This window comes from Marmota marmota, unplaced genomic scaffold, assembly GCF_001458135.2.
Source record: "Marmota marmota marmota unplaced genomic scaffold, marMar, whole genome shotgun sequence".
Lineage (NCBI taxonomy): Eukaryota > Metazoa > Chordata > Mammalia > Rodentia > Sciuridae > Marmota > Marmota marmota.
The window spans coordinates 8,820,348-8,843,699 of NW_025999842.1; the positions used below are offsets into that span (position 1 = coordinate 8,820,348).

General features: G+C 37.7%; 1 protein-coding gene across 1 annotated transcript in view; it reads left to right on the forward strand.

Moving 5' to 3' along the window:
* The window catches only part of Htr1e (5-hydroxytryptamine receptor 1E), an 81,435-nt gene extending 58,323 nt beyond the window's left edge, over nt 1-23,112 (forward strand). Inside the window, exon 2 of the mRNA XM_015498098.2 lies at nt 17,608-23,112. Coding sequence (XP_015353584.1) covers nt 17,794-18,891 — 1,098 coding nt within the window. The 5' untranslated portion in view covers nt 17,608-17,793 and the 3' untranslated portion in view covers nt 18,892-23,112. The remainder of the gene's footprint in view (nt 1-17,607) is intronic.
* Nucleotides 23,113-23,352: the final 240 nt, after the last annotated feature.

Here is a 23,352-nt window from a genome sequence, read left to right on the forward strand (position 1 = left end):
CAGGTTACATATTGAGTTTAGAGAAACTAAATGTTTTATAAAAGGTAGTAAGCATGTCAACCCCTTACTCCAAGAGTGTAAAGAAGCATTATTTTTGTCATAGCAGACATTAAGAATGCTACCCCTTCCCCATCTCTGACTTCCAAGGATGCTCTGTATACAAACATCCTTGAAGAGATAGTCTGAAACAAGGCAGACCCAAGAAAGGCATTAACATGAGAGAGCCCATACCACCAAGGACAAGTAACAAACCAAGAGAAAACAAACTATAAAAGAGAGATATGGCTAATGTGAGAGTCAAAGTTTGGGTATAAATGTGCATGTTTTTGATAGAAAGACTATATGTTCCCAGTTAAAACCATTAATTTAATGTGAAAGTGAATCTGAAAAATAATAATACTATGTGAGTGTAAGGAATCACTGACATTTTTATTGGACACCAACAACATATTTTACAAAGAAATCTTCCACAAATTAGAGGCTACTTAACCCTTTAGAACTGATCATATACACCTACCACTCTTCCAGTCACTGTTCAAGGTAGCTCTCTGGTCTGAGGATGTTCCAGGACCATGCTCTGATACCACAATGCCTCCCAGATGTCACTTCCTAAAACCAGTTCCAGATCCTCTTTTCCCAATGAACTGTTCTCTTTGTCTGTCTTCCAGATACCATCACTAAAATCACCAAATTCTTTCTTGAACATTTTGAATAAGAATTTTCACTGCCTTACATCCTGATGAGAAATCATTTTAGCTGATGTTTCTTGTCCCAACTTGAGAAGCTATCACCATATCATCTCAAATATTTATCTGTTTTTCATGGTAAAATAATTCAAACTCCTTTCTTCTTGCCCTTTAAAATATATACATTATCATCATCTGTAGTCATCTATTGTGCAATGACACACCAAAATTTCTTTTTCCTATCTAACTATAACTTAATATTCATTTATCCGTCTTAAAAAGCAGTGACTTCTAATCATTTTCTTCCTAAACTATTGACTATAACTTTATAGACGTTATCAACCATGAGAATAAATCACCATCATTCTCTAGGATGTTAGACCTGAAAGATGCTCAGAAATAATGAAATCCTAATTTTATAGATAGAAAAAGGTATAAGGTATCTTTTTCAGGATCATACAAACCAATCATCAATAGATGTGAGACAGTTGCAGAAGGACTTTGTTTTGACCCCTTCATGTCTACACAACACACTGTCTTCTTCTTCTCAACCTGAAGTAGGTTAAGCCAAAGCGAGATGTATGCAAACTTCACCTCATAAACTGTGGCCTTGGAGGCAGGTGGGGGACAGAACTAAGTGGTCTAAGAAGCAGTGCTTCCTCAGGTGGGAACCTGTAGGAAACCTCAGCCCTGCAAGCAGGCAGCTATCGTCTCATTAATTTGCCACAAAGGCACACTATACTACGAAAGAGTCAAAATGAAAATGTGTGCCCAGTACAGGAAAGAACCCATATCTTCTGTGGAGAATACAGTACTTCAGCAGTGTCATTAAACTGGGTCAAAAAAAAGTCATTTCATATTTTTTTTAAAATGCTAATACAACCTCAAGTACCAGCTAGCTTAAATGACAGGCACTTCATTTTTATTATTCTCAGCTGAAAAGTAAACAACACTCCTACAGCTGTCCTTCATATTAAGACTTTATTTGCCTGCAATAGAGACTTTATTGACTAAAACCTTATCTATATTTCACAAGACAGATCATTTTTCCCCATCAGCTTTCAAAGAGATGTTGTTGCCAGCCCATATAACAAAGGAAAATTCTGATAAAAATAGGAAACGACATAGGAGCTGACAGAGCTCCCAATGGCCAAAGATAAAACACTATGAACAATAAAATGTTGTTGATTATAACCCACAGAATAAAATAAATACCCATGAGTTCATAGTTGCATAAATAAATGTAAACAGGCATCAATAGCACATCTATAAAAGTAATTTCCCCTAACCTAGAGGCTACTGCCCCTGGGACAGAATTTTTTATACATATATACATACATACACACATACATACATGTGACATCAATATAAATGACTGAATAAATAAAGTAGGGAAAAGAGATAAATCTTCCTTACAGAAGAATTCCAAACAGCATATATATATATGGTATATATACCATGTCAGTACTCCCCCTCTCCAGGAGTGGAGTCTAATTCCCCACCTCTGAGGGTGAGCTACACTCACCGACCAACTTCTGAAAAATAGGGCAAAGGAAAAAATAGCAACTTTATGGCCGAGAGTCCTGGCAAACTCTATAGAACCAAGTGATGATGGTGAATATCATGTTCTCTGCTATCATGAAAAGGGCACTTTACCTGTATGATATGCTTTACAAAATCTATAACCTCAGTCTAATCATGAGAAACTCATCAGACAAATCAAGATCAGGAGAACTTCATTTTACAGAATACCTGGCCAGCACTCCTCAAGATTGTCAAGGTCTTGAAAAACAAGCAAAAATTAAATGCTGTCCAATTTAATTCTATTTATAAATATGTAAGGTAGATATAATTATGCTCATTTTTCAATGATAAAAATTAGGTTTACAAGGGTTAAATAATTTACCCAAGGATAAATTATTTGATGTGTTAAGGTAAATGATATTACTTCCAAAATATCAGTGGCTTAACACAATAAAATGTTTTCTTTTTCACTTATATCATCATCCCATGCAAATCTATGGTAGTCATCTCATATTCTACCCTACTTGACTATTCAGGGGCCCGGGAAACTTCCATCTCATGGTTATGCCATCCTCTGTGCCTCTGTGCCTAGGGACCTCTCCATAAAGCTAGATGGAGACTGAGAGTAAGGATAACACTTTAAAGGTTTACGTGGGCAAATATTAGAAGTGGCATATGCTATGTCTGCCCAAATTCCACTCCCCAAGAGAGGCACCAGAAAGGGGACAGCTTAGCAATAAAGAAAACTTTAAGACACTAAACACTATATTCCAAGTAAACACACACAAACCACACATACAGAAGTGTAACTCTATCCCTTCTCCTTCTAGAAAAGGTCAAATTTGTAGCCTTCCACACATACCTGCCAGTAATTAGACAGTAAGTAGGTAACACTCCTCTTCTCTCTGAGAGCAGCATCAGAGAAGGGTGCTATAACATAATATTTAAAGAAAGATGCAGAATCTCATAATATAACACTATCCAAAATGGTAAGGTGGTAATTAAAAGTCACTTATCATATTAAAAATCAGGAAAGTATCAATTTGAATAGAAAAAAATCCACATTTGACAAGGATTATTTTAAACGTAGTAAAACAATATACTTTCCTGAGCATTATGATCATACTCAAAAAAATGAATTAATATAAAGTCTTGGCAAAGGAATAAAAGATATGAAGAAGAACAAAGTAAAAAGTATAGAATGGAACAATTACTGAAAGTATAGGGCTCATTAGCAGAACAGAGAACACAAAAAGAGGTCAGTGGACTCAAAGGTAGAACAACAGCAATCTAACAACATAAAACATAAATCACAATCCAACAATATAAAATCTTGCAGATAAAATGGAAAAAGTGAGCAGAGCTTTGGGAATTTATTGGAAGGTAATAAAAGAACTAACATTCAAGTCATTAAAATCAACATACTATGGTAATGCAGCCACAGCAATATTTACAGAAGCTCAATTCACAATAGCTAAGGTCTGGAACCAATCTAGATGCCCATCAACAGATGAAGGGATAAAGAAAATGTGGTATATGTACACAATGGAATATTTCTCGGCCATAAAGAAGAATGACTTTATAACATGCTCCGGTAATGGAGAGATATGGAAACTATCATGCTAAGTGAAATAAGCTAATTCCAAAAAAAAAAAAAAAAGATCAATGTTTTCTCTGATGTGTAAATACTAACCCACTAAACAGTGGGATATGGCAGAAGAATACAAGTTCAGTATATTAGACAAAGGGGAATGATATAGAAATAGAAAAGACAGTGGAATGAGTCTGACATAACTTTCCTATGTACATATATGAATATACCACAGTGAATCTCACCATCTTGTGCATCCACAAGACTTGGGTTTATGTTTATATAAATATGTCAAAATATATTCTGCCAATAAAAAAGAAAAAAAAAGAGGGGAGAGCTTTAAAAACAAAAAACTATTCAAAGAAATAATGACTAAAAGCTTCCATTTTGCCAAAAGATAAAAATAGATCCAAGGAGTTGAGCAAACCAGAAGCATGAAAACCCCAAAGAAATCCTTACCAAGAAACATCACAGTCAGACATCTAAAAATTAACAGCAAACGAAAAAAATCTTGCAGCAGCAAAAGAGCAAGAAACCATACATACAAGGAAAGAAAATCTGAATGATGGTGGATTTCTCATCAGAAACCATGGAGACCAAAAAGAAGTGGCACATTTTTCAACTGCTGGAAGAAAAGAACTGTCAGCAAAAGATTCTATATTCAATGAACATGCCCTTCAAGAATGAAGAAAGGGTCAAGATGCTCTCAGGTGCAAGGAAATTAAGAACATGTGTCAGCAGATCTACCCTAAAAGAACAGTTAAAGCAAGTTCTCTAAATAGAAGCAAAATGACAAAAGAGGGAATCTGAGAACATCAAGAAGGAAGAAAGAACAGTGCAGAGAGCAAAAACACAAGTAAATAAAATATACCCTCATTTTTCCTCTTGTTTTCTATATAATATTTCATTGTTGAAGCAAAATTATAACAGAGTCTAATGTGGTTCTCAATGAATTAAGAAGAAATATTTCAGACACTTTTATTTAAATGGGAGAACATAAAGTTATGTGAAGGAAAGTCAACTTTCTGTAGTTGATGTTATCTGGAAAATGGCAACAAAAATAGACTGGGAGGAGTTATGTATACAAAATGTAAAACCTAGAGCAACCACTAAGCGTTACAAAGCGATGAAATCCAAAACCCTGTAGATAAATCAAAATTAATTTTTTGCAAATGTTCAAGTAACCCATAGGAAGGCAGGAAAATAAAGAAGAAAATGCAAATAGAATAAAGAAAAACAAAAAATAAAATGGCAGAATTAAAGACTAGCATATCAATAATTGCATTCAATATTCAAAGTTCTAAGAGATTAGCAGAATGGATAATAAAAACAATACCCAACTATATGCAGCCCACAAAAAAAAAATCCAAAAATAACTATATGAGTAGGTGGGAAAAGACATACCATGAAGAGATCAATCAAAGAAAGCAGAAGTGTCTATATTAATATCAGATAAAGTGGACTTCAGAACAAAGAAAATGACCAGAGGCAGAGAGTGATATTATGTAACAATAAAAGGATCAATTGATTCACAATAGCAAGACTGTGGAACCAACCTAGATGCCCTTCAATAGACGAATGGATAAAAAAAAAAATGTGGCATTTATACACAATGGAGTATTACTCTGCATTAAAAAATGACAAAATCATAGAATTTGCAGGGAAATGGATGGCATTAGAGCAGATTATGCTAAGTGAAGCTAGCCAATCCCTAAAAAACAAATGCCAAATGTCTTCTTTGATATAAGGAGAGTAACTAAGAACAGAGTAGGGTCGAAGAGCATGAGAAGAAGATTAACATTAAACAGGGATGAGAGGTGGGAGGGAAAGGGAGAGAGAAGGGAAATTGCATGGAAATGGAAGGAGACCCTCAGAGTTATACAAAAGTACATACAAGAGGAAGTGAGGGGAAAGGGAAAAATAATACAAGGGGGACAAATGAATGTCAGTAGAGGGGGCAGAGAGAGAAGAGGGGAGGGGAGGGGAGGGGAGGGGGGATAGTAGAGGATAGGAAAGGCAGCAGAACACAACAGACACTAGTATGGCAATATGTAAATCAATGGATATGTAACTGATGTGATTCTGCAATCTGTATATGGGGTAAAAATGGGAGCTCATAACCCACTTGAATCAAAGTGTGAAATATGATATATCAAGAACTATGTAATGTTTTGAACAACCAACAATAAAAAAAAAGGATCAATTGACCAAGAAGACAGTGATTCAAAATAAATAAGCAGCTACAAATAAGCAAAGAAAATTTCATGGAACTAAAGAGATAAATGAACAAATCCATAACTACAGTTGGATACATCAAAACCCCCTCAACAATGGATAGGAAAAAAATTGCAAAAAAAAAAAATCAGCAAGCCTGTAGAAAAAATCAGTAATTATCATCAAGCAACAATATCTAATCAATGTTTATAGAATGCTCCAAACAATAACAGGATAATCATTCTTTTCATGATTGAACTTTCCTTAAGCCATAAAAAAGACCTCAATAAACTTAACTAAAATCATACCAAGTATGTTCTCTGACCACAATGGTACTCAAATAACAGAAAACAAAATGTTAAAAACAGAATCTTCACACACCTAGAAATTAAAGAGCACATTTCTGAAAAATCTATAGGTCAGAGATGGAGCTCAGGAGAAATTTTAAAATACATTGTACCAAATTTAAAAGAAAATATAGCATTAGGATGTACAGCTAAAGCAGTGCTGAGACACAGCATTAAAATGCTTATGTTAAAATGAACAAAAAACTCTCAAATCAATAATCTAACCTCCTATCTCATGAAACTAAAAAAAGAAATGATAAAATAAAGCCAATGCAAGGTGAAGGAAGGAAATAACAAAGATAAAAGTGAAAGCCAAAGAGATCAAAATCAGAAAAACAATAGAAAAATGAAACAAAAGTTCTTTGAAAAGTTCAATAAAATTCATAGGCTTCATAATCATCAAAGGAAGAAGCAAAAGAAAAGACACAAATTACCGATGTCATTAATTAAACAGGTAATATCATTATAGTTCTGAAGATTTTAAAGTGAGCCGGGGTGTGGTGATTGCATGCCTGTAATTCCAGCATCTCTGGAGGCTGAGGTAGGAGAATAGCAAGTTCAAGACAAGCCTCAGCAATTTAGCAAGGTAGTGAGACCTTGTCTTAAAATAAAAAATAAAAAGGGGCCTGCACTGCTACCACCATTGCTGCTGCCTCTGTTTCTTCTGGTGCCAGCCTGAGGTCATCTGGAGGTCTTCTTTCTGAGTGCTGCTGCCACAGAAGAAACCACTGCCCCAGATGCAACTGAAGCCAACACTGCTGCTCATCCCCCACCCCTTCCCCAGAAATCACCTAGTGATGCTGCCCCCACAGCTACAGTTGCAACTGCAGATGCAGCCACCAATACTACTGACCTGCTGCCTGCTGCCAACAACCACGGCCACTACTGCTGCTACTATGGCCTAGAGGACTGCTTTGGGGGAAACTCCAGGTTTGGCTGCTCGTGGCTGCACCCATTTTGGGACACCAGCCAGGGCCTGGGGCCTGGGTACCAGCAGGTTTATCACCACAAGAGCCTCTGTCTGGGGACTCCATTTGGGCCTTGCAGATCTACTGTGGGGGTGCCTGCAGGTTTGGAGGAGCCTGGTGTCTTCCAGCTGGAAGTGCTGGTGGCCTTTGTCTTGCTACTGCATCTCAGGGTTGCTCCTTTGCATAAGTGTATCCCTAGTAGTCTCTCTGCAAGTAGGAGCAGAGTTGAGATCCTGGGACTGCAGCGTGGCAGAGCCTGAGGTATCTGAAGCTCAGATCAGTGGGATAGAGACTGGGTTTACAAGGGCTGATCTGCGTTTGGTGATCCCAAGGGATGTCAGAGACAGGGCTGAGAAACTGTTGAATACTAACAGAGACTGTTTGATTTTCCAGAAAGATTTATTTTATTTTATTTTTTGATTCACTAATCTCTCTACCATATTTGGAACAGGATGTTTTTTATGCATCAATGTGTGGAGGACAATGATATATGAATGGTGTTTTGCATTTTTTATGTCTTTAATTTTTTTCTCTTTGTTCATATTCTTCCTCTCTCTTGTCTATTTTCTTGGATAATTTTCCCCAACTTTTCTCCAACCAACAGCCAATCTCTGTCAGCTCCCCTTCTACTCTTCCTGTGAATTTTTACTTCTAGCTTTTCTCTTCCTCCCTCACGAATATTGCATACTACACTACCTCTGTTCTCTCACCCACCATTTGAAATTGTAAATAGTTTTGACAGATATTCTGTTTGTACTATAGATAGTTATTGAACTCATCATTTTTGTTTAATGCGAGAAAGCAATAGACGCCTCAGTGAGAGCTATTAGGTTTAAGGCTATATACTGTGTATACTGGGTACTGTTGATATTGGTCTCACCAGTAAAGGTGAAGGGCTGGAAACCTTCAGGGACACTATAGGTCTACAGGGTAGAATTTATCCTACCTTAGATCCATACTTTTAGGTGGGAAAACACACTAACAACATAAAAAACAAGGGAACAAAGTACCCCAAACAAACCAAGATGCTTCAACAACAGAAACCACTGATAACACAGTAGAAGAAATGTCCAAGAAGGAGTTCATATTGTATATAGTTAAACTGATATGTGAAGTAAAGAGTAGTATACGGAGTGAAATCAAAGAAAAAATAAAGGAAGTAAAAGACCACTTCAATAAAGAGATAGAGATCATGAAGGAAAAAAAAGCAGAAATCCTCAAAATGAAGGAATCAATAAACCAAATTATAAATTCAATAGAAAGCATCACCAACAGACTAGACCACTTGGAAGATAGAACCTCAGACAATGAAGAAAAAAATATATAATCTTGAAAGTAGAGTTGAACACACAGATAAGATGGTAAGAAACCATGAACAGAACATTCAAGAAGTATGGGATAACATACAAAGACCAAATTTAAGAGTTATCAGAATAGATGAAGGAGCAGAGAAAAATATCAAAGAAATACACAATCTTTTCAATGATATAATAGCAGTAAATTTCCCAAACCTAAAGAATGGAATGGAAAATCAAATATAAGAGGCTTACAGGACCCCAAATGTACAAAATTACAGCAGACCCTCACCAAGACACATTATAATGAGAATGACTAACACAGAGAATAACAATAAAATCTTAAAGACTATAAGAAAAAAAATCAAATCAATTCAGATCTCAACTGATTTCTCAACCCAGACCCTCAAAGTTAGGAGGTCTTGGAATAATATATTTCATCAAGCTCTGAAATAAAAATGGATGTCAACCAAGAGTTTTATATCCAGCAAAATTAAGTTTCAGATTTGAAGATGAAATTAAAACATTCCATGATAAACAAAACTAAAAGAATTCACAACTAGAAAGCCTACACTACAGAGCATTCTCAACAAAATATTCCATGAGGATCAAGTGAAATAATAAAGTGAAAACTAGCAAAGGAGGATCTACACTAAAGGGACATTCAACTAAATGAGAAACTAAGACAAATCAAAAACCAGAAATAAATCAAATTGACAGGGAATACAAATCATATCTCAATAATAACCTTGAATGTTCACGGCCTAAACTCATCAATTAAAAGACATAGACTGGCAGATTGGATTAAGAAGCAAGACCCAACAATATGCTGTCTTCAAGAGACTCACCTCATAGGCAAAGACATCCACAGGCTGAAGGTGAAAGGATGGGAAAAAACTTATCACTCATATGGATTGCATAAACAAGCAGGGGTTTCCATTCTCATTTGAGATAAAGTAGACTTCAAACCAAAGTTAGTCAGAAGAGACAAAGAAGGACATTTCATACTTCTTAAGGGAAGTATATATAAGCAGGTCATAACAATTATAAATATTTATGCCCCAAACTATGGAGCATCTATGTACATCAAACAAACCCTTCTAAATTTCAAGAGTCAAATAGACCACAATATAATAACACATCTTTCACTCTCTAGGGAATAACTTGAATAGCCCTATTACTGTTAAGAAAATTGAATTCATAATTTTAAAACTCCTAAAAAATTAATCTTCAGGCCCACATGGTTTTACTGAAGAATTATACCAAAGGGGTAAAGAAGTAACACTAGGTCTATACAGTCTCTTCCAGAGAACATAAAGGAACACTTCCCAATTTGTTTTATAAAGTCAGTATGCCCTGATATCAAAACCAAAACAAGATAGTACAAAAACATTACAGACCAGTATCCTTCATGAATACAGATACATAAATCCTTAGCAAAATATAACCAAATAGAAGTCAGTGAAATATAAAGTGAATTACATGCCACAAATAGTGAGATTTATTCCAGGAACATAAGGCTGTATAATCTAACAGATTAACAAAGGGTAGAAGAAAATAAAATTATGGGTATCAATTAATGCAAAAAAATCAGTCTAGGTGTCCATCAACAGGTGAATGGATAAAGAAATGTGGTATGTATACACAACTGAGCATTATTCAGGCACAAAGAAAAATGAAATCGTGCCATTTGCAGAAAAATGGATAAAATGGAAGGACATCCCTCATGTTAAGTGAAATAAATGAGATACAGAAAGATAAGTGTCAATCAAATGTGGAAACTAAAAGAGAAAAAGGAAAAAAAGTCAACATGAAAGTGGAAGAGGGATTACTAGGAATTGAGACATCACCAGAAGCCATGTCCCAATCATAACCATCTCCGTCTCCTCCAAAAATAATCACTGTCCTGACATTTAGCTTTTCTTTAAATTATAGCATCCACGAGTATAACACTAATAACAGTAATCTAGTTTTTGCATATTTTTATGTTTATGTCTTTTAAGTTCCTTTTAATCTACATGCCACACTTTCTATTCCTTTTTTCTCTGCAATTTATTTTTTTTTTAATTTAAGAAATTGTGGATTTTCCTATAGGTTACATTTTGATGACTGCAGTCGTAATAGTAACATAATTAAACACATTTCTTGGTCCTCTGTCAGTCCTTCAAATTAGTGATGGGTATAACAGGCTTAAAATGGAATGCACTGATTTGGACAGTTTCAACTGCTTTTGCAATAGCTACTAGGTGACCTTGGATTTCTAGAAAGCAATACAGGAAGGCATCAAATCTCAACCTATCATGTAAAACCAGGAAAAGCAGCTAAGAGAGAGACAGGCACAATTGGAGGAGTTGAGGGCAGTATTCCTGTCTGGATGTAAGAGCTGTGTGCAAAAACAGAAAAAAAAAATGGAGCAGCAGAGAATGAATTACCAACAGGAAGTGGCATCTGCAGAATGTTTAGGAGGACATAGAAGTCAGGATTCACAAAGGCCCACTGGGTAAATGCTGGGATCTAAATAGGGAAAAGTAAGTATAGCTGAGGTATATTTCAAACCTGGTCCTTTGAAAATACCCTCTCAACAATGGTACTTCTGTGTAGAGTACACGAGTTGATCAGGAATGCTCAGGACTACCACCAATTTATACTGGGCAGAGACTGGAGATGGACACAGCAAAAGTCCCAAGCATGAGAAGTGACTAGCTTAGAGGTAGAAATTAAGTTGCATTATAAAAAATATAGACCTCTAGAGGGAGATTGGGGGAGGGATGAAGAATGGGGAAAGACAATTGTGAAATAAAATTGACCAAATTATGCTATATACATAAGCGAATATACCACAGTGAATTCCACATTTAGCTACAGCTATAAAGGATCAATTTAAAAAACAGTAACTAAATAGAAGGAAGACCAACCGAGTAGAGGAAGGGGAACAGGGCAAGGGAGGAGGGGAGGGAAAGAGGAAGCCCTGGGGACTGAATTGGAGCAAGTTATATTCCATGCATGTATAATTATGTCAGAATGAAGCCAACTATTATGTATATAATGAACTAATACAAGCATTTTTTAAAGAAATAAGTGGGAACAAGAAACACTAAGTTCCTGACGGCTGACTCTCAATGAATTTAGTAAGGGCACTAAATAATGTATGCTTTAAAAAATAAGAAGTGTTTTTACCATATACTTCACATTGTACAGTATGGAGTACAATTAATTCTGTATTAAATAAAGAAACCAAAAAGTCCCCTAGTGAAAATAATAGAGAAACCTCTCCTTATATATGAGTGTTTGTGGAGTGGAATATATCTATCACCCAATGCAAAATTCCCTGGGAAAAAATCATATAACAAATGATGCCAAATACTCATATACCACTTTCAATGTGCTGGTCATTGTTCTAAGCATTTTACAAGTAGCATAAAATGTTCTAAGCATTTTACAAATGGGATCTTTTGACCTTCAAATTACCCTAACCTTCATGAGAAATGTTTCATTATCCTCAGTTCAAAGAGGATAAATCAGTTAAGGAAACAGGAGAAGGCTAAAGAGCTTGCTTAGAATTACACCACAGCCGAGGGGTGGCAGAGCCAGGATTCAGACTCTGTGTGTACAGCTGCTACTCTGAGCTTCTTCTCCAACACTTCTGACCCAGTCACACTGTAGAGAACAAAGTAAAACAGAATTTATGAAGTGAATTTTCTTTTCTAATGGGGGAACTTGATCCAAAATATAAAATCTTCTCTAAGAGAATGTTAAGGTAAGCAGGTGCCAGCCAACTTATCCTTCTAAACAACACTAGATGCTTTAGATACTCCTCCTGAATGAGAAAGATGGTCTTGTCCCTCTCCCTCTATTTGCAAAGGCAGATGCCCCTGAAGAACAGCCTGACAAATCCTACTTAACACCTCGTTTCCTATGAATTCATCCCCTAGTGCTCTGAATTTCCCTGGGATGGCATAAACCCCAGGTTCCAGAGTATTCCAGTTAGCAGGAAGCCGTGTACACTAATCAATTTGATTTAGAATGATTCTTTTTGTTCATAATTTTAATGAAAAAAAAAACCACTTCGATATTGGACTGCACAAGTGTTTTCCATGTTATACTTACAGCAGAAACTGAAAGTTACAAATTCCCAAGAAATTCCTGCATCAATTTTTGAATCGCATGTATTTGTTTTTAGCTATGATTATTGCAGTTAACTTTCCCTTCCAGTGGACTAATAAATGCTTGGTGTAGTAACATAAGCATTTGGATCAGTTCTGCAGAGCATATTTTGAGTTAAGTGTTATCATAGCCCCTCCTACACCACTGTGTAAAAAAACTAAAGAGACTTAAGAGATTTCCAGGTGGTATTTAGCCAGCACTGTTCTAATTAGAAATCACAAGGCCTACTAAGAAAGTGGTAGAGGTGATAAAATCATGTGTGATTTTCTTAAGAAGGTAAAGGGAACATAAGGCAATTGAGATTGAATCATTTCCTGAGCGGGCCTGTTATCTTTGACCTCTTCACAGTCCCTAAAATAATCTAAATTGCTAAGGATCTCTACCTACCTGGTGCTCCTAGACAACACTGATGGACTCTCATCAGCCTCCTCCCTTACTGCTTTTCTTCTTCCTCTGTTATATGTCACTTGCTCCAAAAACACTGTCTCAATAGGAGGGGTATAAAGTGTGGCAGCAAAAAAAAAAAAAAATTGTAATCAGCCTAGTTATAAGACAATCTCTCATCTTAGAAAACCACCACCACCACCACATTCCCCCACCACAGCTATGACCTAATTTCTGTATTCCTTTTTTCAGCAAAACTCTTGAAATAAGTGTTCTTATTCACTGTCTCTACTTCCTCTCCTCCCCTTCTTTCTTGAAATCACTACATTCAGCCTTTCATTTCCATCAGTTCACCAAGCTGTTCTTGTCAAGATCACTGACATCATCATACTGCCCAGTCCAGTGCTCAAGTCCCTATCACTGTTGGCAGCATGGACACAGTTGATCACTCTGGCTTTCTTCACATGGTCTTGAAATAAAATCTCCTCTCATCGGTCTCTTTCACCTCAGTAGCTGTGCTTCACTCTCTGCTTTGCTGGTTCCTCAACAGTGAAGAGCTCAGGGCCCATTTCCAACACCTGTTCAATCTACAGTCAGCCCCCAGTTGTCTTCCTGGACCCAATCTCACCTAGCCATTCCCAAGAACGTGTTCTATATGTTGCTGTGGAGCGAACGTCAAGATACAGGAATAAAGGGAAAAAATAAAAGATGGCAAGCTGGATGTGTGCAGGACTTGAGGGTGACTGAAAATACAAAGTCACAAAATTTAACTCCTACTCCAAAAGACCTGGGCACAAAATAAACCAGAAATTCACAATGGAGAGGTAAGAATGGAGATCCCCAACCTGTAATTTTTTGATAATTTAATTAGAAATAGATAAAGAGATACATTGGGCATCTAGGGGATAAAAATTGATAGCCTGCTGGGGGCAAGGAAAAATAGTTACAAACCAAGAGAGAAAATGATGTCATCAGAGAAATGACAATTGGGAGATAAGGGAGTTCAGTGAAGAGAGCAGAGTTTGAAAGCTCTATAAAGCTGAATTACTTCTGATATGTTTAACAGCCTGCTTTCAAAATAACTGTCTTTCCTAATTGCTTCTACTATAAACTGACATTTATAAAGTTTTCTGTCCCTGCTCCATATGTCTCTCTATACTCTGAATCTTACCATTAATGAAAAAGCTTTTTTGTTGAGAACTACTTTAACCAACAAATCTCCAAAACCCAAGAAAACATAACCGAGGATTAATAAACACAGACTAAAAAAAAAGAAAGAAAAGAAAACTCATTTCATTTTGTTAAAGAAATAGACATCAAAATGAAGAACTAAACACTTGGGACACTGAGAAAAATGCAGAGAGGTTGACCCAAGCAGATAAATCAGTGGCCCAGTTGGAATCTGAAGCAGATCTGTCTGAGTCCAGAGCTTATCCTCCTTCAATTCTACAGTCTGACTCAAATACAAGTTTAAGAAAAGGAGAGAAATATAACAGTGTAGGAAAAAACATTCAAAAGAGCAAGGGGTTGGTGGCGCAGCAAACCCCCCATGGAAGAACTAAAGAAACATCTTAAAGCAGGTACATCCACAGAAACATTGTGAAAGCAAATGAAAAAGACAGGCAGAAAGTATATCATTTAGTGGCAGAAAGACACAGACCACCTTAAAACAATTGTCCCCTTTATAGTCTTTAGTGAAATCATTGTTATTTCATTTTATTTTCTATATTTGAAGGGTAAATGGCTCCCATCTTCCTCTCCTACAGGTTTTGAGAGTTTTGTTGTTTTGGTTTGGTTTTTGTTTGTTTTGTGTTTTGTTCTGTTTAATTTTTGTTTGTTTGTTTTGGTTTGGTTTGGTTTGGGTCTTTTAGTTGCTGATGGACCTTTATTTTTTTAATTTATATGCGATGTTGAGAATCACACCCAGTGCCTCACCCAGGCTAGGCAAGCACTCTACCACTGAGCCACAACCTAGCCCGCTTGGTTTTGGTTTTTTGTTGCTATTGTTTTTGTTTTTTTGTGTGTGAATTCTGTGAGTAGGAGAAATTATATCCAGGGATAGACTTCACCCACAGCCTGGAGATTTTTATTCCTACTTCCTGACTTGGGGTTCCTAATCCTTCAAATCCCATTTGTCCCCAGCTGGCAACTAAAAAAAACACACAAACACAGATATACCTTTCTGGGGAGTCAAGTACAGCTCTAAGACCTCAGGTGTCAGCTCCCATGCTGGAAGACAAGGGGAGCAAGGGAGGCTAGAGGCAAGAGAGAAAGCACACCTGAAACCCCCCTATTTATTGGGGATAAGCCATTCATAGAATATGCCACCCAAATAAGGCAAGGGATTGAGTTTCAAAGGGTGGAGTCTTGCTTGGTGAAGCCTTGCGGTCAGCAGGTTGATTGACATCTTGGAAAGACACACCCATCTCAGGTACTGTATGGGCTCACAGGCAGAGCGAGAGAAAAGGCATACACACTGTCACACAGCCCAATCAGGCAGCAACATCAATCAGGACAGTCTCCTCATAAACTCAAATGCGCATAGCTCACACAGAGATTTGCTGGCTTCCTCTGGGTGATCTAGATCATTGTCAAAGGGAGAGATCCTAAAGGAAAACACAGCTTATGGATGGCTCATGACACCCATTCATATTCACTCCCTGTTTTAACATATGCCTCACTGCTCCTGCCACCATCTTTGCCAAAATTATTTTCTGTTAATTCTGATACATATCCATCGATGTCCCTTCTTAAAACTGGTATAATACCCATTTTTCTTCAAATCTTCCTGAACCTAATTCCATGGACTCAAATCAGAGAATGTGATGAGCTTTCTACCCAGCAGCCTTCAGCTGTGAATATTCCCATACAGATCTTGATTGCCAAGTTCACATGAGCACACATCTATATTTGACTTTAGCTTTCTTTTAAAATGTTACTATCTCACTGACTGACCTGCTTTATCGCAGTTCTCTGGGAGATAGATACATATGTACATACATAAGTATATACATAGAACATAAATGTTAACTGAAACTAAACACTCTTTAAATTTCTCGTCATATATGTATTTTCATTTATTTAATCATTATTTAATTTTATTATTAACATATTAATTGAACATATCAATTGAAAGGAAAGTGAGAAAGCAAGAGATGGGCGAGCGAGAAATGAAGGATGGAGACCAGTCAGAGATCCACACAAAGGTTTATTTGTCAAAGCTGACAAATAAAGGCCATCCCTCTATAGAGTGGAGAGAGGCCCCGGAGATGTTTGGGTGTTCAGCTTTTGTGGGGTAGGGGTTTGGAGGTGTAGCTGTGGCGCTATGGGATAGGCTCAGGGGTGCTTGCCTCAGAGGTATGCAGGTGGGGAATAACGTGGGATTGGCTTAGGTCAATGGCACCATGGGGCTTTCAGGAGTCAAGGGGTCATGTCCTTCTGGGATTGGCTTAGGGTTATAGTATCATGGGGTAGGTCACTAATGGGGGTGGAGGGAGTTCGGATAAGAGGAAGTACAGACAATCGATACTTATCTCATAAGATGGCAGTTAACATTTAAGATGGCTGTTTAGATGTTAAATCAAGACCCTATGTCAATGAAGTTCAGTGTGATAATTCCATACCTGCAAACAGCGTGCATTCATTATACCCAATCACACTTTTCCCATCTTCCTCACCCACAGTGAATTCAAGTTTCTGTTTATTTTTGGTTTGCATTGAATTTTTGTTTGGGGGAGTTATTTGTTTTGATTTGTCTTGTTTGTAGTGCTGGAGATTGAACCCAGGACCTCATGTATGCTAGGCAAGCACTGAACAACATCCTACTCCCAATAACTGAGCTTGGTGATTGGTGCTGTTTCATAGCTGACTTACTGTATTACTCTGAGAACAATTTGCCACAAATATTAAAGTTATATTATATGCTTTTCTCTCTCTTTTCTCCAACGAAATGCACAATGGGATATGTAAAATGTCAGAAGTAATTAGACAAAAGTGTACAATCTCATTGTGACCCTGATGTACTGTTGGAGTTGAATATTGCTGCAAAAGTTTAAAATGTGGTTTGAAGCCTATTCATTATAAACAGTACAATTTTTTTCTTTAAAGAAATGGCACCAGAATTTTTAAAGTCTTTGATAATATGACTATATCCTTTTGAATATTAAAAAACCCTTTTTAACTTGAAATATAAATAAGAAACTAATTTAGGTGGCAAAATAGACATATAATTTGTAATCTGTTCATCAGAAAGAGTTTGAGGATTTAACTGTAAAAAAGCATTCTTTGAGAAATAATGTGAAGATGGACTCAAAGAGAGGATTAAAAAAAATATATGTAAAATGTGTGGTATTTTATGAAATCCAAAATATTATCATGTTTTCTAGGAAAAATGTGGCTTTTTCATTCATTAACCAGTAACATTTTATTTTTCAGGAACTTTCCATTCAGAAGAAATGCTGTGGCCCTTCTCTTGACCCACAGTAAACGGTGCACAATAAACTGCGTAGCTGAAGAAATTAAAGACTCCTCACAAATGAGAGACATTCGAGGCTGCATAGTCTCCAGCTGAAGGAAAATAACTAATAGCTTCTCCGCAGTGTAGATTGGAAGAAGGGGAAGATGAACCTCACAAACTGTACCACAGAAGCCAGCACCACTGTAAGACCCAAGACCATCACAGAGAAGATGTTTATTTGCCTGACTCTGGTGATTATCACCACCCTGACCATGTTGCTGAACTCGGCTGTGATTGTGGCCATCTGCACCACCAAGAAACTCCATCAGCCTGCAAACTATCTAATCTGCTCTCTGGCGGTGACAGACCTCCTGGTGGCAGTGCTGGTCATGCCCCTGAGCATCATGTACATTGTCATGGACAGCTGGAAGCTTGGGTACTTCGTCTGTGAGGTGTGGCTGAGTGTGGACATGACCTGCTGCACCTGCTCCATCCTCCATCTCTGTGTGATTGCCCTGGACAGGTACTGGGCCATCACCAATGCTATTGAATATGCCAGGAAGAGGACAGCCAAGCGGGCTGGACTGATGATCCTCACCGTCTGGACCATCTCTATCTTCATCTCCATGCCCCCTCTGTTTTGGAGGAGCCACCGCCAACTCAGCCCACCCCCCAGTCAGTGCACCATCCAGCATGACCATGTCATCTACACCATTTACTCCACACTTGGGGCATTTTATATCCCCTTGACTTTGATCCTGATTCTCTATTACCGCATTTACCATGCGGCCAAGAGTCTTTACCAGAAAAGGGGATCGAGCCGGCACTTAAGCAACAGAAGCACAGACAGTCAGAATTCTTTTGCAAGTTGTAAACTTACACAGACTTTCTGCGTGTCTGACTTCTCCACCTCAGACCCTACCACAGAGTTTGAAAAGATCCACACCTCCATCAGGATCCCTCCCTTCGACAATGATCTAGATCACCCAGGGGAACGCCAGCAAATCTCTAGCACCAGAGAACGCAAGGCAGCTCGCATCCTGGGACTGATTTTGGGTGCATTCATTTTGTCTTGGCTGCCATTCTTCATCAAAGAGTTGATTGTAGGTCTGAGCATCTACAGTGTGTCTTCCGAAGTGGCTGATTTTTTGACATGGCTTGGCTATGTTAATTCTCTGATCAACCCTCTGTTGTACACGAGTTTTAATGAAGACTTTAAGCTGGCTTTTAAAAAGCTCATTAGGTGCCGAGAGCATACTTAGATTGTAAAAAACCCAAAGGTGTGACTTTTACCAGAGCCTCATGAGTGAACGGGGGTACGGGGTACAGCTTACTAATTCTTGAACATACTTGGTTCAGGAGAGTTTGTAAGTATATGTGGTCTTGTTTGTTTGGTTTCTTTTTCTTTTTTTCTTTTGTTATTTGGTGTGCTGTTTTCTACCTCTGGTCTTATATGTGGTACCTCATTTCAAATAAACATTATCATATAAAAACAGAAATTATATAGAAATAATAATAAAGTGAAATAGTAAGTACTTTTTGTATATTTTCTCTAGCCATTTCAGTTAATCCTGCAATTAAAGAATGCCCCCATAAATTTATTTGCAGAATTTCTTACTGCTTGTAAATCAAATGTCTGATAACTTGCCCTCATGTGGCATTAAATCTGAGGTTATGGCTCTATGTGCATACATATTCCAGCAAGAATTTCATGAATACATAAAGAATAAAAAGAAAGTGGCATTTTGTCATCTGTTCTTGGAGACCTGAGCTAAAATCATTTACTGTGACTACATAGCCTACTCTTTCCAGGCACAAATAGTACATCTGGCATGTTCTCTTTGGTTCATAATTAAATAGGTTTTCTTGTTCTCTAAAAAAGAACAGGCAATGATTGCACTTGCACTTTCTTAACCCCTTTACTATGAATATGAAACATAAGCAAATAAGAAATCATCTAAATCTACTTTGGTCAATGCATTGCAGACAGACAAATTAGGCCTTCTCCCATTCCAAAATGTATTCCAGGTGAGCCTCCCATACACCCTCTCACTCTAGCATGATTTAGGTACATGTCAAGTTTGGGGAACTTTTGGAGAAGCTTAACGCAGTGATGAAATGAGAGAATATATTATTTGAAGAATTTTGTTGGAGAATGTTACTCCAAATTTAAATTACTCAATTGAGCACTCGGAAAGAGATAAAAAGTTGAAAATCTGTTTACAGCAAAGGCCACCAATTAGGAAATGAGCAAAAATTTTGTCTCCCAGAATCTATGTGGCTTCCACAAGAGACTGCACCCTAGGACCAGGAAGGTGCAGGTGGACCTGAAGCCACAGACAGAGACAGAGTGGGCTGCCTCAGCCCCCCTGAGCTAGAATGACTGTTCTAGTCCTGTGGAGGAACTCACCACTACAAGGTCAAGAGTGATGACAGGAGGACAGAAAACCTGCACATTCTTGTGTACTGCTCCTTGCCTCTCACCCAGGGCCTCCCCCATTTCTTCACTCTTCTGAATTACTGAGAAGGCATGGATTTGCCTCCTCACCACTTCCATTTAGCCCTTAAATCTATCCCCTCTCAACTTTTCTGGAATCTTGCTCCTTTCCATTCCCCTGTTCTCCCTCCCCCGTCCTCTCCCATCCCACCCTTTTCTTCTGCCACTCTTTTTTATTGTCATCTATTAACTTTGCTTAAGTCTTTTGATATGAATATCAACTTTCTCTGGCCCTTCATCCCCATCAATCTCCGGCTTCATCCCTCCCCTAACTCTTTCGCTTGGGTTTCTTTGATCATTGATCCACTTATGCCTCTTCTTCTCACCTTCCACTGACTTTTCCATCCTTTGCCATCTGAATGCACCCACCCAGTTCCCCTCAATCTGATCCCAATGTCACCAGTGACTTGCCAATAGGCAAATCCCATGGCTTTCCCTCTCTCCTTTTCTATCTATCATTCTTTCATCAATTGAAACATCCCATTCCTCTTTCAACCCCTGCCTTCTAGAATATTTTGCTCTCCTAGTTACCCAATTTTCTTCTTACCTCCTCATTCTTTGTCTCCTAATCCTTCATCCTGGGGCTTTGTCCTTGGCCATCACTTCCTGTATCTTCATATTCCATCCCAAATTCCACTATTTTTAACTATTAGATTCATGTAACTTTAATTCTGATCTCTCCTTCTCAAACTCCAGACCTGTGAGTTATGTCTGGTGAGCACCTCCCTATGAATATTTTACTGGTACCTCAAATGCAGCCATTCTAAACTAATGCATGATCATTTTCCCACACACAAGACTCCTGATTCCATTTTATGCCTCAGTCTCAGATAACAGAATTACTATAATTTTTGTCATTCATATGAGGGAAATGTGATTCTCTCTCTATGTCACAAGCAGGTCTCCACACTCAAATAGTCTTAATGTTTTGTCTATTTGCCTCTATAAAATTTGACATTTGTATATGCCACCTTCTTCTCCAATACTTTTGTCCTTTTCTTATCAGATTAATCTGCCTCTGGACTCCTCCACCTGCAATTCTTTCCCCATATACCTGCCAGAAACATTTTCCTATAGCAGTGTGAGGTTCTCAGAGAGCTATCTCCAGACAAGCAGCATTAACATCACCTGGGAACTTGACTAAAAAATGCTCAGTCCAGAGCCTCACTCAAGACCCACTGAATCAGAAATTCTGAGAAATTAGTCCATAAATCTTTATTTTTATAAAACCTCCATGAGATTCTAATACACACTAAAGTTTGAGAGTCACTATCTTAAAGTGTACTGTTGATTTTAAATTGCAAAACTTAAAATTCTCTACTCTTTCCCCATCAGTAAAAAGTTAAGGTCTCTAGGATAACATCCAAGGCCCTTTCACTAGGTGACCTCAAACTACCTTCCTAGAGTTCTATCTCATCTCTTCTTCCCATGCACCTCATACTCCATACTCCAGAAAGTTCTGAATATTACATGTGCTTCCTAAGCTCCCCTAGCTTCATTTCTGAGCCCACAACTCCCATGTTTTCTCCACCAATACTTCAACATGCTCAAATTCAATATCTTGTCTAAAAGTCTTCCTGAGTACCTCCTCCTTCTTTCCCTGTCCCTAAGGAAGTCCTCTCTCACAGCTCTATGCTCCACAGAACCTCACTTGTACCTTTATGATTATATGCATCCTATCTTCCAATGTACTTGTTTGTGTTGTGTACTGTCTTCTCTGGTAGATTGTGAGCTCTGTGAGAGCAGAAACTGTGCCTACTTCCTCTGTGTATCCCTATGGACTCTTATAGTGTTTTACACACAGTAGGCATTCAATAAATGTCTGTTAATGTGAATGAAATTAAGTTCAGAAAAGAAAATGTAAATGTGCTGACTTCTCTCATTAAGGAGATCAAACTTCTAAATCTCATGGTGCAATACTGACATCCTTCATCCCCAAAACGTAACCCTACTATCCTAGTTTGCTCCAAAAAAAAATGGGGATGACTTATATATGGAAAGAAAATGGATTTCTCACTGAATATAAGTGAATATCTTTTATTGGTTAGAACTCCAGCTAAGCTGCTCATGTGCTCGTGCCCCCCCCCCGTCTCTCTCTCTCTCTCTCTCTCTCTCTCAAAAAGCCTTCCAAATATAATGGCTTAAAAAAGCAGAAGCTTCTTTCTCTCACCCATGACAGTCAAGAGATAGAAGGGCATCTTAGAACAAGTGCTCCATAAGGTTATCCACAGGGACTGAGGTTCCTTCCATCTTGTGGCTCTGCCTTCCCCATGGGGCTGATCTTCATCTGCATGGTCAAAGCTGACTCTACATCACACCCATGTTCCTGTTCACAAGAAAGAAGAGAAAGAAATGGACAACAGATGATTTTCTTCTCTGGAAGTTGTGTGGAAATTGTGCACATCACTTCTGCTTATATCCCATTGGTTATTTCTTGGTCACATGGTCACACCAAGTCAGAAGAAGGGCAAGCAAGGAAATTATCTAGCTGTGCAGGCATAAACTTTGCTAAAAATAAGCAATTGGACTTTAGAATTAAAGAAGGAAGTTTAGAATGAAAACAAGTAGACAATGAGCAGCCTCTGCCATGAGGAGATATTGGTTTCTACAAGAACAGCTCAAATAGTACTAAGCAAGTCACATGGCTGCCCAGCTAGTGGTGATCTATGTACAGGGATGCGGATATTCAATTCTAGATGATTTAACCTAGATTATGCATATGCTGAAAATCCAATATTTATCATGTCTATTAATATCTAGGAAGTATATAAGCAAATCACAGTGCTTTCATATCATCCTTGAAAATCTTGACAATTATAAGAGTTTAAAACTTTTAAGAATCTAAATAAATAAAAAGCAAAAAGCAGATGCATAACTGATTTCACTTGCTCATTTTCACTTATTTCCAAATTACTTATTTCAATCACAAGTATTTCTGCCCTTACTAAAGAAATAACTGCCATGTATTTCCTAATATAAAAAACTTGCTGGGGAAAAAAATGTTATTTGGTTTGCTCATTTAACCAATAGTGCCATTTGCTATTGATGACTATTTCCCTTTAAATTAAAAGCCTAAATGAAGTTAACAGTACCTTCTAGTATGGTAAGTTTTCATAGTGCAAATATTAATCTGTTAAAAGTAAGCCCCAGGGGTGACAGATATGTCAATTGCCACCATTAGAAATTAGAACTCTGTGTGTGTGTGTTCATGGGTGTGTGTGCATGT